This window comes from Octodon degus, unplaced genomic scaffold, assembly GCF_000260255.1.
Source record: "Octodon degus isolate 3935 unplaced genomic scaffold, OctDeg1.0 scaffold00168, whole genome shotgun sequence".
NCBI lineage: Eukaryota > Metazoa > Chordata > Mammalia > Rodentia > Octodontidae > Octodon > Octodon degus.
In genome coordinates, this window is record NW_004524744.1 from 1,078,170 (window position 1) to 1,095,990 (window position 17,821).

The 17,821-nt window shown below is 43.4% G+C and overlaps 1 protein-coding gene across 1 annotated transcript in view; it reads left to right on the top strand.

The window, feature by feature from the left end:
- Positions 1–17,821, top strand: part of Fras1 (Fraser extracellular matrix complex subunit 1) — a 471,233-nt gene that overhangs the window by 213,000 nt on the left and 240,412 nt on the right. The window contains exons 4-8 of the mRNA XM_023703303.1: positions 1,420–1,503; positions 3,189–3,290; positions 12,323–12,470; positions 14,467–14,610; positions 15,884–16,018. Coding sequence (XP_023559071.1) covers positions 1,420–1,503; positions 3,189–3,290; positions 12,323–12,470; positions 14,467–14,610; positions 15,884–16,018 — 613 coding nt within the window. The remainder of the gene's footprint in view (positions 1–1,419; positions 1,504–3,188; positions 3,291–12,322; positions 12,471–14,466; positions 14,611–15,883; positions 16,019–17,821) is intronic.

Below are 17,821 nucleotides of genomic sequence, written 5' to 3' on the forward strand. Positions count from 1 at the left end.
AGGCAAATGTGTTTGCAAAGTTATAACCATAGTCTAAGAGTTGGTGATAATAAAAGGAGAAATTCCTATGTTCAAATAAGGAGTTATTGCCTTAAAGAGAGCGTAAATTCTCACTGATACTGCCTGCTTCCAGCTTTCATTCAGGAGGCCTTGTGATGTGGGCCCTAACCCCTGGTAAGGTCCCTTAAATGGTGTGTTCAGTCTGAAAAGAATACTTGTTGATATTGCCACAGATTTTTTGATATCTCAGTTTTCTCCTTCCAATATTGGTTACCCTGAGTGGTTTCCGTTTCACTTGTGGATTTTTCATTTTAAGAAAGAGATTATTTGTAGGTTCTCTTAGCCTCTAAGCATTTGAGAATTATTTTCTTATTGCCTACATTCTTGAAAGACAATTTAGAGGGGTTTAACAATTTTAGGAACTGCAACACCTTTTCACCTCAACTCTGTGGACTCATCCTTCCCTTCAATTTTGTGAGAGAGGACCAATCTGGGGTCTGTCTCCTTTGTATTGTGTTATGTGCACCAATTTTACTCTGTTGTGTTCTTGTAGAATTTTTTAAAGAAATCTTTACTCTTCAGGCATCATTTAGGTGAAATATTAATTTGAAAACACTCAGGCGCCCATATGAGAACTGGCTGCCAAAGGTGGACGATTTTGTGAGAATAGAGAAAGAAAAAGACAGCGCCAGGGTCAGACAAAGTACAGTCTACTGCAGCCTCACAGACCAGAACCTGCCTTGGGCAGCAGTGAAGAGGTGGCAGCTTCAGGCAAGAGGAAGGTGTTATATGCAAAGCAGTCATGAAGTAGTGGATCCAGGAAGTGGTACCTTCACTTTCATGTTTAGGGATGTCCCTGGTAAAGTCTGGGTGTCCTTAAGTGTTGATTTGGTTGGAGCTTTGAAGTTTTTTGTTTGTTTGTTTGTTTTTTTCATGAGCAGAATATATTTATTGAAGGAAAGAAAGCTCCTGTCCGAGACAAGGACAGGAGGGCCCCCGACAGGGTTGTCCCCTGAAGTTCTGTCCTGGCCATTTGCCATTACCAGGTTCGCTGCACACCTGGATAAGTTGCATAACCTTCCTGGTCCTCACTGCCTCACTCGTAAGTGGGTATAGTAGCATGTCCTGTGCAGGGCCACATGAAGCACTAAGAACACTTCCAAGTGCTTTTATTATTTTTATTGTGTGTGCTTTTATCTGTTCTCAAAAGAGGGTAAGACTTAAGACACAGGCCAAACTTCCTAAAGGTCACAGTGCCCTTGGCAGTGCTAGTGCTCATCAGAGCCCCAGGTGACTCAGAAATGCCACTTGAGAGGAAATCCCTGGTGTAGGTGCTTCAAGTGCATGGCTGAGCTGGCTGTGCATGCCTTTTTTCCAGTGTGGAGCTGTGACTGTCTCCTCTGATTGTTGCTTCCTTAGGATGAAGCCATTGTCCGAGTCCCTGGAAAGTGTTGCCCGCAGTGCTCGCCGCCACCCTGCTCTGCAGCTGGCCACATATACCAGGTACCAGGGATGTACCCCACAGCGTGCACAGCAGCTTCTCATGCCTCCGCCCTCTGCCTTCCAGCCGCAGACCCCCCCCCCACTTCCCGTGACATCTAGCTGTGCCGGGGATAATCGCTCAGTACTTAAATGCCCCCCACTCTTTACCATAATGCCTTTATGAAAATTAAATCGAAGGGAAATATAAAAGAAGCTGGGTGAGGTGATGCATCCCTATAATCCCAACACCTAGGAGGCTGAGGCAGAAGAATCTCTGTGAGTTCATGCCAGCCTGAACTACATAGTGAGACCTTGTCTCAAAAACAAACAACAGAACAAAATATAAAGTAATGTACGGGCAAGCAGTACGTGGCTCAGAAACCACGGTGAACTTCCTGTGCACACATCTTCAGGGAGAAAGGGGCTATTGCTAGTCATTGTCAGTTTACACTGAGCTCTGAGCTCTGATACTGTCTCTCAGCTTTGCTTGGAATCGCACGCCCTGCCTTGTCTTGAGAAGAAACATGGGAGGAGCGAGGGGTGCGAGAGGGAGGTAGGAGTCCGCCTGTGGTGGCTGGAGCAAGCCTGAAAGAGCCGTTGGAGCGCCTAGACATTGCTCCAGATCCACGGTGCTCCCAGAGCAGACGAGCTCACCAGACTGAGGGCATGAATAAGTCTTCTGGCTTAGGAGGGCCCAGCTGCACCACAAGAATCTTACGTTGTTGTAAAGAACATAAATAGCAAACCCAAACATCCTTGCTTGTCAGCCACGCTAATGAAGACTAAACAGAAATGGGTGCAGGTTTCTGTACAGTACAGAATTTGTATCTAAGTATTAGGAGTGGAAATCTGACATTCCAGATAGGTCACTTGAAATCTGAATGTAAAGTAACTAACTGGAGAAGGTTTTTTTATTGCTGAGGTGCACTGTCTGACACAAGAGCCTCTGTGCAACTTGTAGGGTGTTCTTATTAGATAGAATTGTGCTAGAGTGATTTCTTTGGGAAGAGACAGAATTTGTGTCCGCTATGATGTTTTTGGCGGCAAGTGACAGACATGCCTCTAAAAATGGCTGCGGAGATAACATTTATTACCTTATATAATAAGAAACTCAGAGACAGGGTGGCTCGGGGTTGATAAGTTCAGTTCACGTCTTGGTAATGTCCTCCTGAGTCCTCTAGGTGCCTTCCTTAGCCCCAGCGAGCTCTTCCCCACTAGTCCTTTCTGCAGGCTGGTGGAAGAAAGGGGTGGGAGGAATGTCTGTTCTTCGACCTCCACCACTTGAGCAAACCTCCCCTGGACAGCCTCGGGTGGCTTGAATCCATGTGTGGCTCTAACTGCAAGGGAAGCAGAGATAACACAGCTGTGCCTGTGGGCGTTAAGTCACCTGGCCAAGAAGAACACCTAAAGCGTTCATGGAGGAGTCAGCCCTCAGCAGCTTCCCTTCAGCCTTTCAAGGCCTCTGTGTGTCTGACACAGGCAGAAATCAATATATTAAAGGACAATTCATCCAACGTTCCCTTGGAAATTTATTGGTGTTTTTTCTTAGAGACCATTTCTGCCTAAATGGTGTATTTCTCAGGAGTACATTGTGGGTCCATTAAAAGAATTTAATAAAGATTGGGTGTCCTATGTGTCTGGGTTTCTATTTTATGTTCCTGACCTCTGATGTCCCACTTTTTCCCTGCCTTTCTTTCTTTCCTCAGCATGGGGAGCAGTGGAACCAAGACTCGTGCACCATGTGCACTTGTGACCGGGGCAAGACCAGTTGTCATAAGCAGGCCTGTCCTCCCCTGCAGTGCCAGAAGGTACTGAGCATGGAACTTGGTTTCCTGAGCTTGATTTGGGGGCATTTGAGAAAAGCAGTTCTTAATCCTTTGTGTCCTGGAGGGAGTCGAGCGCTCTGTAGTGTGCAGAATGCTCCACAGACGGGAAGGTCTGCTTCCTGGGTGGGAGGCTCGAGGGCACAGGAGCTTACTGCCCTCAGCTCAGGAACCTGGTGGGGTGTACACATCTGCATTTTGTGTCGAGTGTTGTCACTGTGTCTTGAGGACTGTCCTCCCCACTGTTCCTCAGGGTCAGAGCAGGGTCCAACGCCCCACTCAGTGCTGTGAGGAGTGTGTGTCTCCTGCTGGAAGCTGCTCATCGAATGGGATAGTGCAGTACCAGCACGACATGTGGCAGAGCTCACCCTGTGAGTTCTGCGTGTGTCACCACAGCCATGTGACCTGCCAGCCTGTGGAGTGTGCCAAGGTGGAGTGTGCCCAGGTATGGAGCAACAACATTTCCACTCTGAATATAGCGACTGTTTTCAACAGTATAGGCAGGCCTGTGTGTGTGTGCTTCTTACCCTTGGCCATGGAGGGGACAACAGTATTGATTGCTTACGTTTCCAGGATCTGCAACATCAAGTGAATGTCATTGTTTGTTCAGATTAACTCGGAACAATCTCCCAGAGCTTTTAGCCCTCTGTGCACCTGGTCATTCTGGAAGCCCTGAACCAGAGACCAGAAAGGGAAGGGTGCGATAGGACACATCAGTCTGTCAGTCGGTGCCGCTGGACCTCGGTGCTGGTAGCCTGCCCAGCTCCCTCTGGCTGTCACACAGGGTCTGCAGGTGTGTGGCCCAGGTCTCTGCTGCAGACCTACTAGCCATGAGGAGCAGGAAGAGGAGCCAGCGCCTGGGGGTGCTCCATGCATCAAGAAAGAAAAGAAACCGGTTTTTATTTTTGTTTTCAAGAGAGCTGGGGAGACCTCATAAACAATTAACTTTATTGACCTCTGTTGACTTCTGCTGCCTGCAGAATTTCTAGAAGCTGCCAACAAAGTAGCCTCTGTTTCGACTGCAGATGTATGTTTTAGGAAAATTGCCTTTTTTTTTTTTTTTTCCTTTGAACTCCATTTTGACTCTTAGCAAAACAAATTCCTTTTAAAGTTGTCTCTGCCTTGCCCACTGCTCCCATCCGCCCCTCCAGTTTCCCTCAGGGCTGTGAACTTGGGTAGGCAGGAAACATGGAAGTTCTGAAGGGTGGGGTATGGCAAAGGCATTTTTCTTTCCAGTTCTTCTCCCCTATTTCTCCACAGCTCTGAGCACAGAATCAGAGGAAGAGCAGCCTTCCAAATGTGTGGGTCATTCCCAGGGCCATTTTTCATGCCCCTCTGACATCTAGGTCTTGGGAGAGCTGAAATATTTAGATAAAGAGGGTCTAGCTTTTCTTCTTCACAAATTTACCTCTTGTACCCCTAGACACCTCTTCATTTCTTTTTTTTATTGTATGGAAGTCAGAGTGGTTGGACAAGCATGAGAAAAATCCTAGGGAGACCCTCTGCCTCCTGCTGCTGACCAAGGCTTGGCTCTGGGGTGCTGGCTTATTTTCCAGGGTTCTCATTTGCCCACTATACTATGATTTATGCAAAAGGAGAGGGGTGACCTGGTACACTGTGTCCTTCAACCACCTACTTGCAGTCAGATCTGAGCAGAATCTCATTCACAGAAGATGATTTAACCCGTGGTCCCTAGTGTTACTGCATGGCCAAGTGTCTGCCTGCTCCAGCATGATAACTGACTGTGGTGGCATCATCCAGGTCCTCTGTGCTTTGGGAGTATGTGCGGGGACTGTGTGAGTGGAGAGCGCCTTCGTGCTCCTCTGGTGACACCATTCCCAACACTGTTGTATCTCTGTGTACATCCCCCTGCCCCGTGCGCCATCTTTTCTTTTTATGGGTTGAGGAATTCTAAGGCCTGTAGCCTGTTTCTCCAGATCTTTAATCAACTAAATTGCTTTCTTCCTGATTGCCTCCATATTGTCTTTAATTTTTTTTTCATTTTTTTTCTTTTTCTTCTAGTTAGTAGGTTCTCAACTGGAAAAGCTACTTGAAGTGAAATTTTAATCAAAATTGAAACTTACAAAAGCTATTCCATTGCCTTCTAGATGTATCACATTTCTGTAATAGCTCTGGTGAATGGGCTTGTTGAAGCTGGCTGTGGTGCTTGTCTAGCATGTGAGGGGTTGGAGGTCAATCCCCAGTGTCTCCCTACCATCCCCTTCTTCAAGCAAAGCCTGAGTATTCTAACTTCTTGACTTCTAATCAGCTTGTATTGCTGGTGATAAAAAGATGAGTAAGAATTCCCAGGCTTTGGAAGAGGTCACGTGTATAAATAAATACACAGTGGTACCAAGGAAATTTGATTTAAATGCATTAGAAGCTTCCCAAGGGAATGATGCCTGCCAAGGGGCAGTGAGAGTGCACTGTTGGTGTTTTTATTCAATTCTACCCATCTTCCTTTCTCTAAAATGTCAAGGTCCTCTGACTTCCACCCTTGGCGACCAAATGCACAGTAAGTATTAGTGTAGGCACATGTGCAAAAAGGCAGAGCAAACTTCTGGAGAAGGCAATTCATGGGTCACTGTCAACTTCATTGTCACACTGGTTATCCACAGTGGTGTCCTGAATAGCACTGAAATCAGGCTTAGACTTGTCTTTGTCAACAAAGACAAGTAGGAAATGGCATGATCCTTGTCTTTGACATAATTAGTCAGATCCCTGGATATTGAAGTATAGTAAATCAATGGTAGGATAGCACCATGTGGTGGATTCCACTTTTGATACTTTAGAATTTCTTTGAACAATTTCAAATAAAGTCAAATTACTTTCTTTTTTAAGGAATCGAGTGTTCACATCTGACATACGGTATGGTGGTGGGAATGAGACTTGTAGCAAAACTCATAGAAGAAAGTAGGCATACAGAAATGTGAGGAGCCTTCCCTTCCTCAGTGGAGGAGGGAAGATCCTTTGGTGTATGAAAAAGAGAAGTGAAGAGTGAGGGAGAAACTTACTATGCAGAGTGAGCTTGGGCAGTGTAAAAGAAGAAAAAAGGAAGACAAAACTACACCATGGAGGACACAGGATGGGTTATCTTAAGGAGAGCCACCACAGGAAGCTGTTTGTGGTGTCTTTGTCCTTTTTTGTTGTGCAAATCTCAAAGAAACCCTTGAGAACTTCTACTTAAGGGTCCTGAGAGGTGGTGCTGGGATCCCGGACCTTGGGCTCAGATGAGGTCTAGGGGATCCTATCGGAAACTTGCTCAAGTTCTTGCTAGAAGTGCATGCACAGGATTTTGGAAACTGTTCCGTGGATGTGTTCAAGTGTCTTGTAATTAACGGGTCATACCTAGTTACTCAGCCAGCTTTGCCATGCCCTAATCTCCTGTCTCAGTCTGATGGATATAGCTATGACTTAGTGGAGGAGGAGCAGATTTGATTTGGCTTATGGAGAACTTCCTTTAAAAGAACGAGTGTTGTTTCAGAAATAGTTTTCTTTAAGGCAAAAGCCAAGTGCTAATTGGAGCAACCTCGCCACCTCAGAAAACTTATGTGGTTTGGGGCATCTAGTCTTCTTCTATAAGTAGCAGATCTATTTACAACTTCCTGCCTCACCAGAATGGAGTCTTGCTCTTCAGAAAAGGGCTCAGTGGTGTGTGGAGGCTCAGAGCACCTCTTGTTTGTGTGTGCTGCAGCAAACACTTAAGAATCTCTCATGTGTTTTGTTTTTAATAGAAGTACACATACTCTGTCTTGTTTCCAAATATTGATTTAAACAACTTAGATTACATGCATATAAACCCCTTTAGATGCTTTGAAAGAAAATTTCAATCTGTTTCTGAGGGATGCCTTCACTACCAGCTGATTCTTTATATTACTGCAAAACAATTTATATGTAAATATGTATGATCCCTGTAGCATCCTCTGCTCTCCGTCAGCCTCTGATTGGCATGAAATTTTGATAGAAAGTTGTATAGACAACCAATACAACTCCCTTCCTTTTGAAATGACTTTATAGGCACTATAAAAAGTTATAATAATTCCTGCATTTCTGTGTTTATTTTAGTTTATATTTTCCATCATTACAGTAATGTGTATTCATTTGGAAAAATTTGAAAACTCAAGAAAAGTGGAATCCATCCCTAATACTACGACCAAAAACCAGCCAATGATTTGATACCATATTTCTCTTTGGTGCAGTATTTTCAAATATAAAATGTCACTGTACTTACTCTGCTGATATTTTACATGATCCAGTTTTCATTTAATATGGCTTCTGTACTTTTAAACATCATGGACTTCAAATCAGCTCTTAAATATTTAAAGAAACATGATTGCTTAGAAAGTAGAAGCATCACTGGAAAATGGAAAGTGCTTTAAAGAATTGCTTTAGCCTGTAAATATTAGACATTAGTGCACACCAATAAAAAAATTACAAAGTTTCTGTTTTTAACAGTAGATTCCCTGGAAGGTAAGACTGCAGTAGAGTTACATTTTCTAAGCAATAGAATTCAGAATTACTTTAATATGTTTAACAGCAAGCATTACTGTTTTGTAAAAATAATTTTGAAATAATTGTATAAGACATTAAATTAGTAAGACTTTATAGGTTAAATATCCAGCCTCTAAGTGTGGTTGTGTGTGTGTGTGTGTGTGTGTGTGTGTGTGTGTGTGTGTGTTTTAATAGGTATGATCTGGCTGACATGAGTATGAGAATACTGAATAAAAAGTAGGGTACTACTTTTGACTTTATGCCTACATCTATGCACAAAGGGATGCATTTAATTTTTGTATGTAAGGAAAAATGTTGATTTGAGTTGCACACTTGTTGATGAAACCAAAGTCACAAGGTCCAGCCATGTATATTCAAGAGAGTGTGATTGTTTCCTGAAAACCATGTTTCCAACATGGTAACATTAACCTTGGCTATCCTTCTGATTCATGTGAGCTGCTGGCCATAGTTGGGCAGTTATGGAGCTATCAGAGCATACAGATCGTTGGAACCGAAAAGAAACCACATTTGGCAGGATATGCAGAATTATGGGGCTCTGCACAGGGAGCAGCATGGGACACAAGCTAAGTAGTAGGTAGAGCGAGCGGTGCGCGAGGGTTTCTCTCCTAGTCAGGGAGCCCAGTTCTTCACAGTTCAGCACTGGTCCCTGGACATGTTAATTTGATGTGTGTACTGCTACTCTTCTTTCTACAGGGTGAAGAATTAATTCACTTAGATGGAAAATGCTGTCCTGAATGCATTCCAAGGAACAGTTATTGTGTTTCTGAGGGAAAGGCAGAAGTTGTGAGTATCAGGCTAATAAAGACTATTAAACAATAATTCAAAGTTAACAGTGATGGGACCTTATTACTTTCTAATTTCTTTTGTTCAATCATTTGTTCAACAAATATTAACGTGTGTACAACTGCTACTCAGCAGACCCTGAGGATGTAGAAGTAAACAGAAGCGATTGTGAGAGTGACTTCTCTCAGGTGGAGTGATACTATTAGTGGGGGCACAGATAACACATGCACAGGTGTACACACACACACACACACACACACACACACACACACACACACACATCCCCACAGGTCCAGTAACTACTTCCTGAAAAAATAAAACAGCTTAAATAACTCGGCTTAAGTGGGGGACAGTTCTCTTTCATATAAGGGGAAGTCTTCTCAGACAGAGAAATCTGAGCAAAGTCTGATGGAAGGGAAGAAGTGAGCTACATGGCTGTCTGGGGAAGAGCCGGGGCATTACAAGAAGGAGGGCTCAGCCATAAAAAGGCACCAAAACTATACTTGGCATGTTCAAGAAAATAGCAAGAGAGGGACTATGGCTGGATCCAAGTGAATGAGCTAGAAGCAGCACTTAGAGATGAGGGCTAGTGAGTATATATGTATTTTTTTAACCTGGGCCATTTTAATATTGTTACAATTTAATAGTTTTCTTGATGAATGTAGTCATGGAGTTGTTCAGCTGTATTCAAGTTACAGTTTTCCTGATTATTCTGTAGTCTTCAATAAGTATAAGAAGTTATTGTATGAAACATCTCTCAAAGACCACCTAAATATGAAAGATTCATCAGGCCAGTGGGCTTACGTTTTAAGAAGGCCCACATAACACAGCCAAAACTGAAAGCCACCTTTTGCCTGCTAATACATGGTATGAAAAAGAATCCTTCATCACCACTGTATACAACTTTGGGTGTTATTACCAAAGGAACAGTGGTTGAGGTGAGCCTGACCAGTTGGGCCTAGTGAGTAGCTTTCAAGCCACCCTATTTTGCCCTGAAGCAAATGGCAGCTGCTTAGGGGCTCGAGGCTGAGAAGTGTGATGTGCTTACTTTGAAGTGATCCTTCTGGTGCTTGCACGGGGCCAAGAGGAGGGCATGTAGTCGCACAGGAAACTATGATAGTTGGGATGAAGGGAGTTGTGTGGCCTGGTCAAGGGTGTACATGGTGAAGGTGGTAGAAAGGGATCAATCTATTTTCCAGATATATCCAGCAGGATTTTGATGAATTGGACATGCAGTGCAGCTCTAGTTGTTGAATTTCTGTTTTTCACCATGTCTTCTGCATTTGGTTATGGTAGGATACCAAAGAAAAAACTATTTTTATCTTAATCTCTTCAAATGTGCCCTGTTTCTGCAGGCCATATTTTTCACATGATCACATGGGGAATGGTGATAGATTCATCGTTTCTTAAAAATATGCCAGTTGATCATAAATACAACTGTTTCATTGATCAGTGCAAATAGGGTGAAAGGAATTAGGGGTTGAGTGCTTCAGCTGGGGAATCCATTTGTGTAAATCACACCTGTCAACCAGCCAGTGTTGCTGAGTGTCCCAGGCGGGTGGTGAGATCGGGTAAGGTTAGCAGCACAGACTCTAAGAAAATCCCGGCACTAATGCAGATTATTGGCCTTGATGTCTGATAAGTTTCTTGATCCTCACTATAAATTTGGACAGCACTAGCACTTAACTCAGATGGCTGTGGAAATATGTGTAAAGCACCTAAAATGGTGCCCCATATGTTAAAAGAAAGCTAAAAATACTATTATTATTATTATTATTATTATTGCCTTATTACTCATTTCCTAGTATTTCCCCTAATTTACTTATCCCCATTTTACTTAGCTTAAATGTTGCCTCATTATCTGTTGGATTTGTATTTTGATTGCTACCAATTTTCTTTCTTTTTTTTTTTTTTTTTGTATTACTACCAATTTTCATACCCATGTTTGAAGTCACATTAAATCCACTTGAAATAAAGAAAACCAAGTTGGTGTCAAAGAGTACAAACTTTAGTAATTCTCTGGTGCTGCAAAAATCAAGAATTTGTCCTTGAAAATTTCAGCTCCTTGACCATGAAGACCTTTATCTTAGGGAGATTTTAAGTCAAATGCTCAAGTACAAGATGAGAATGAAAACTCAAAAATACTGTCACATCATGTCGATGTCCTTTTCTTGTTTTTGATGTATTACATGAAATATTTTATGTCTCTTCATAATAATTGAAGTTGTATGTTACTTGGGAGAAATGGATAACTCCTAATGAAAAACTAAATAAATCAGTGTAATAGTGTTCTCATGGGATAATAAATACATTTCTCTTTGTCCCCAGGTATCCTCAAATGTGAGCAAAATTAAATATATTCCAGTAAGTATGGATTTTTAATTCTATACAATTATAAAGTTGTTTCAAGTAATGAGCTATATGAACTACCATAGAGAAAATTAGTGCCTTAGTATTTTTAACAGTCATATTTAATGGCATTATGGTCAAGAATTAAAAATCCTAGTAACTTAGGACTTTGATCCTTTGAGCCCTTGCTCCTGTAGCTTATCTTTTCCCCAACTGATGCTGATAACGTTTCTCTAGCAACGATGAGCGATGAGCTGCCAGATCCATCTTTTCCCTGTCTCATGATGATTTTCTCCTCCTGCTTTTCCTGTGGCCTAGAAAACACATTTTGACCACCGGTGGGATTTCATGGATTATAACACGCTCAGAGAAAGGGCTTCTTGGGGATGCACAGTCTTTGTTCCCCAAGTGGCACTGTGTACCAGGTCCCTCTAAGCAGGCTGCAGCGGGGCCTTGTGCGGCTGCTCTTAAGTGGACACCCCCAGCAGTTTATTCACACAACAGGCTTGTCCTTTCCAGTGTTAGGAGCAGTTGCCAGGAACCCAGGCAGTTTCCTTGAAGTGGAAGAAATGGGATTCTCCCTTTTTCAAAGTCACTTTTCTAACATTTCCCATTTAGTTTGTTAAGTACTATCACATTAATTGTTTGGGATGGTTAGCATCAGTTGGCTTAGTAAACATTGCATCCAAATATATTTAAAACATTCTTTCATATTTTCTCTTGTTTTGGTCCCTGGCCACCCCAGTCCATTCTGGTGGGACTTTTGTCCCTTGTAGTTCTCCAGAGTAAGTAGAGCTGTGAGCACACAGGAATTGCACTTAGAAAATCACTTTGAAATCTCTGTCATATTTATTACTATAATTGCTTAGCTGGAAGAAGTATTTTAGAATGAGAAAGCTCGTAGCACATAAACACTCCACAACAGTGGTCCTGCAAAAAGCTTTAATTTTAAGAATACAATGCCTTACCTGTTACTCTTCCTGTACTAACTTTAAGGAAATACAGGGTTTTAACCAAGCTTCCCACTGTTATTATAGAGACTGTATTTAATGTACCTGCTAATCACTAGGTACATTGTGATCCACCTGGTGTTTGTGTGTGTAAGACAGAAATATGTTGAGAAATACATGTTAAATACTTATATTTTCTTGCAGCCCTAGGGTACTTTTTGCAGTTGAAATCATTCTGCTGATGCAAAGAGCTAGATGTCTTGCCGTTTTAAATTGAAGACTTGGTTCCATTTCAGAGTTGGGTTGGGTAAGGTGTTGAGGAGGGGCCTTGGCTTTGTACTCCTGGAAATTACAAGCTGTTCCCCATGGACTGTCCTCTGCCTCTCCACGCCCTGATAGCATCACTTCTTCTGTCTCATGCAGGAGGGAGAGAAGTGGGAAGATGGCCCTTGTCAGGTGTGCGAGTGCCAGGGGGCTCAGGTCACCTGCTATGAGCGCGCTTGCCCGCCGTGTCCAGTGGCCACCCTGGCTCTGGCGGTGAAGGGACAGTGCTGCCCAGATTGCACTTCAGGTAAGTCCGTGCCCCATGGGATGGCTCTATGGGCCAAAATTTCAGTGAAATTCTCTTGCCCCTCTTTATTTTGTCCCCCAATTGTAGGGATTTTGCATCTTAATTTTTCTAACAAATAATTCCTTACTCTTCTCTCTTTGCTGAGACAAATACCTGACACTCAAAATGAGGGAAAAGAAAGGTTTATTTAGCTCACAGTTACTGAAGGTTTCAAGACAGTGGAGGAGAGGCTGGGGCGCTGCCATGTCCAGGATGACCCTCTCTACATCTCTGAGAAAGCACAGGCTAGCCAGTTTGAAGGTTTGCACCTCTCTGGCCCTGCCCCTTGGGCCCTGCCCTGGTCCTCTGGCCCCACTCCTCAAGCCACTTGTTGATCCTACAGCCCTGTCTGCCCCAAAACTTACATGAGGCTTTGGGGGGACAACTAAACACAAACCATAACACCCACTATCTCAGTTACTCTTCTCTCCTTGCAGGGACAAAATACCCAACACCCAAAATGAAGGAAGGAAAGGTTTAGTTAGCTCACAGTCAGTGGAGGCTTCAGTCCATACTCAGCTGGCTTGAATGCAGAGAGCAGCATTCCATGATGACAACAAAGGGCAGAGAGCAGGCGAGCAAGAGCAAAGGGACAAGAGCAGCGGCAGTGATGGCTACGGAGAGCAAGTCTCCCTTATATTGCATTCAGGCTGTGCCCCAGGCTGGGTGTAGCACTCACACACATAATCCCAGCAACACTCACACCCATAATCCCAGCACTGAGTCAGGAATTAGTCACAAACTCTAGAAGTCCACTTCATAACTGCAAGAGGCTTTGGGGGGACAAATACACACAAACCATAGCACCCACATAATTACCAAACTCAACTGATTATGTGACCTGTGGTAAATCGTTGAACTCAAAATCTTAATTTTTAGTTGATAAAGTATGCCTTACCTATCTTGCAAAATTATTGTGAAGTTCATATAATGTAGTGTTTGAAAACCTGTGAAGGTAAATCTGTCTTTTATTGTGCAAACAAAAGAATAACTTCACAAATGTGACTTGGACATTCTCTCTCTCTCTCTCTCTCTCTCTCTCTCTCTCTCCCCCTCCCCCCCCCCCCCCCCATCTTTTAAGGTGAGTTGTTAAAGCAGATGGTTCCTTTTGGAGTTCTCAAATGGGTTTTTAAAGTTTAAAGACTCGTTAATTTTTTCCCAAAAGAAAATTTTATCTACTTGTCCTGCAGTTCTGCTTTCAAATCACCTGGGGTTGAATTAGTTCCAGTTAGTAATTGTTGGCAAGCATTGAAGTTGCTCTGGTGGGGCAGTAATTTGCCTGTATGCAGAGTCTCGCTTGGAAGGTGGTGTTTTTCCATTCATAGCTCATAATTATTTGTTTCCGTCCATGGGCCACCATTTCTCACATCACAGGCATTCGGGCTGTGCTTGTCTTATCGTGGCTAATCCAGGGCTTCACTGGAGAGTTTACTGAGGGATAAGCAAAACAACTTTATGGTTTAATTATGTTACTTTCATCAAAGTGGCTCTCTGAGCTTTCTAAAACAAATATTTAGCCAATTATTGCATACTGTATATCTAAAATCAAGTCTCCCACAAATTCAAAACCTGAAAATAGTCCTTTGCTGAGGATTACTGCTGAGGTCAATGACAATCCTAATTACTGAGAATGAGATGAAAAGTTCTAGAGAAAAAGAAGAAAACTGACTATATTTTTAAAGGTAGTAGTAACTTTTTAAATATTGTGTTTTTTTGCCTGCACTTTTTAATGCATGTCACAACTCCAGAAGAAGTTAAAAGCTATTATAAATTTAGATTTTATAGAGATCAGTTATTTCCAGGTTGTCGTTCCTGTTTCTGAGGTCATTCCAGCAGATAGCAGCATTAATGAGGTTGGATTTTAGCATCCTCAGATTCCGCGTAATGTGGCTTGCCACTAGATTCTTTCTCTGAAGGAAATTCCTCACTGAATCACTTTCTTTGTCCTTGATTTTAGTTCCTTGCCACCCGGACTGCTTGACCTGCTCTCGTTCCCCGGGCCACTGTGACCTCTGCCAGGATCCCACAAAGTTGCTGGAGAATGGACAGTGTGTACACAGCTGCAGCCTGGCATTTTACCAGGCTGGTAGCCTTTGTTTAGGTATGGACCGGTGGGCAGCCTGGAGGTGGTATAGGAGAGTGGGTGCATAGGCTGCACGGAGATCGGTGCTGCCAACTGAGGTCTAGGATGTGGTCGGGCATGCAGGAAGTGCATGAGGTCTCACAACTGCTGGCAGATACTAACGTCACCCACAGCTCACTTGGCCTCAGTTCCTGCAGACCTCTTGCTTCTAACATTCCACAGGTGTTCCAGCGCTTCCTGGGAGGCAGGGGGTACAGAGCTGCTTGCTAGGTAGTGGTGGCCGGATTTTTGTTTCATTTTTACAGACTTACTTGTAATATTATCAAAACGATTGACATCATTTACTAAAACAGTCTGACATAGACCTTTGGAATCATTTAACTAGAACTTGTCCAGTTTTGCCTGTGGGGATCCTATGATGGGCAAAAGAAAGGAACTGACTTTCTGCAAATCACACGGAGGGGTGTTGGTAGAGCTTATCTCTTAGGGGTAGGCAGGGCACAAGGATGCAGGGTACTTGACCATCAGGGATGGCGATCTTACCTGGGAGACTGTGGCAGGGTGGGGTCAGGTCTTACTTCCCTATCTCTGATCTGTGAGGCTGATTCCTCATTTAGGGCTGTATAGTTTTATCCCTGCCAGAGAGCATTTAGCCTCTCTGTTCCCTCAGTATCCTTGTATGTAAAAGGAGGGACCCTAGTGCTCTCCTCCAAGGATTGCTGTAGAGACTGAGCACATAAATACCTCTCACTACCTAGAAGGATATCTGGGATATAGGCAGGGCTCACTAAGGTTTAGCTACTTTCATTACTATTTTTGTAATTATTCTCTTGTCCCTATATTCTGTCTTGATTTATAACCTTTAATCTTTCTGAATTATTCATATATCAGCCATAGGGTATGAAGGAAAAGGATCAAAGAATAATTTTGCAATAAGGTTGAGTGACAAATATATTGGAGGTTATTAGATAAAAGAAAAGATCAGAGACTCCTGAGCCAAATGCCTGGCTCAGAGGCCGATGTTCTGTGTCCTGTTCCTTTTGCTCTCTGCGCTCATCCCTCTCTGTACATGTGGGATTAATGAGGCTCATAGACTGCTGTGAGGATGAAAGACGTTTCCATTGGAAAGCCCCTGAACCGGGCCTGACATGCATTATGCGCTCTGTATATGACGGCCAGTAAATTAGTTCATTCTCTGGGACCCTGGAGCCTTGAGGCTGGGGAGTCCTGCGGGTATCTGTGCGCTAATCTGAGGTCCCCTTTCTCTTTCTCGGACCTTGTCTGGGGCCAGCCTGCCAGCCGCAGTGCTCCGCCTGCACCAATGCGCTGGAGTGCTCGTCCTGCCGGCCCCCCCTGCTGATGCAGCAAGGACAGTGCGTGGCCGCCTGTGGGGACGGCTTCTACCAAGATGGACACTCCTGTGCAGGTAATTGCTGAGGAGAAGTGCTGCGGTCTGAATATGGCTTGCCCCCAAGGGTACATGTTCTGGAAACCTAGTCCCCAGTGTGGCAGTGTTTAGGTGTGTAACCACTGAAAGGTGAGCCTGGTGAAAATTATTAGGTCATGGAGGCCTCACCCTCATGAATGGGTCAATTCTCTGTGTCTATGTCTTTGTCTCCGTCTCTGTCTGTCTCTGTGTATCTCTGTCTCTGTCTGTCTGTCTTTCTGTCTCCTTCCCTTCTCCCTTTCTCCCTTTCTCTCTCCCTGTCTCCTTGTCTCTGGATTTCTAGCTCCTGTGGGACTAGATAAGTACCAGCCAAAGAACCAAATAAACTTTTGCACTTAGTAAAGTATCCAGCCCTAGGTATTTTGTTATAACAGCTAACTATACTAAGACAAGAAATAACTGAATAATATTCCTGATGGGATGAGAAGAGTGGATGAAAAAGATGATATGCAATGTGTTTATCTTCTCCTTTAGTTACTCTAATATCTTTATACTCCTTCAGTACATGCATATGCCTACTTTTTTATACTTTTTATTTTGTTTGTAATTAAGGCTAGTTGAAATTCTTAATAATTGTCATAGTCTCTGGAGGCGAGACTTATTGTAATATAACTTGTTTATAGTTGACCAGTTTTTAATCATGTGTGTAAGTAAAAGGAAAATGTATAAAGAATTTGTGGCAAGCAGAAGTGGGAGAAAAGGGCGGTAGTGAAAGCAAAGACAAAGGGCAGAGATAGAGGTTTGTCCTTAGGAGGACAGAGACTTAGAGGTGCCCAGACCCCAAAGCCTGGTGTACGTGGTGGCAGGTGGAGCAGCAAAGGCGTGTGGACCAAGCCAGGTCCTGGCTTCCACCAGAAAGCTGCGGTGTCTGCTCTGTGTGTAGATCTGCAATGGGGACTGGAAGGTGGCCAGCCGAGGGGCTACTGGCACAAGAGATGATGGAAGGTATGGTTGATGTTTAAATCTTAAAAATTTTATTATAGTAAAAGACACATTGCCAAGAACCATGGAACAAGGATGTTCAAAGCACAGGGGAACATTACGAGGGGGACTGATTGCAGTGTGTCTTTTAATGTAATAAATTTTTGAAAATTTAAATATTCACCATCGTTTTGTTTTGTTATGTTTGGTTCTGGGAATCGAACTTATGACCTCACACTTGCCAACCAGGAACTTATTTTTGATCCTACCTTATATATGCTTCACTCTTTTAAGCCATTTGTCACCTTCCTAGAAAAACCACTTGGAGGGCAAAGAATGAAAGAATGCACATGCAGCATTCCTACATGTGCAGCTGGCAGGAGCTTCAGGGCCAGCCACGAGCATGTCCCATGTAGGAGAGAATTCTGGCCCCTCTGCCCCACCTGTGGTCAGAAGACATGAAGACTGTTTGTGCCCACATACATGTGGGGAGAAGACCTGTTCTGTGACCAGTCCATGTTATGAAATATGGAAGGTGCGACAGCTTCTGAGCCTGGCTTAGGCTCTGTGTGGCCCATAAGCCTATCTTGTGAATGTCTGCATCTCCAGAGTCAGGGGCTGCAGAAAGGGACACTGGGTTCCGTGAGTGATGAGTGGGTGACTGAATGGGCATGCTATCCCTTGGTGGTCCTTGAAAAACTAGTGTTTCTGTAGCAGTCTCAATCATAAAAGAGAAAACAAAACCCTTAATGTTTACCTTATTGTCTTCTATTTACCTGGTATTTCGGAGAAACTCAAAGTGGGAAAGTACAAATGCCTGTACCAGTGCCTAATGGTTAGGCAATTTAGGTGAAGAGCTGA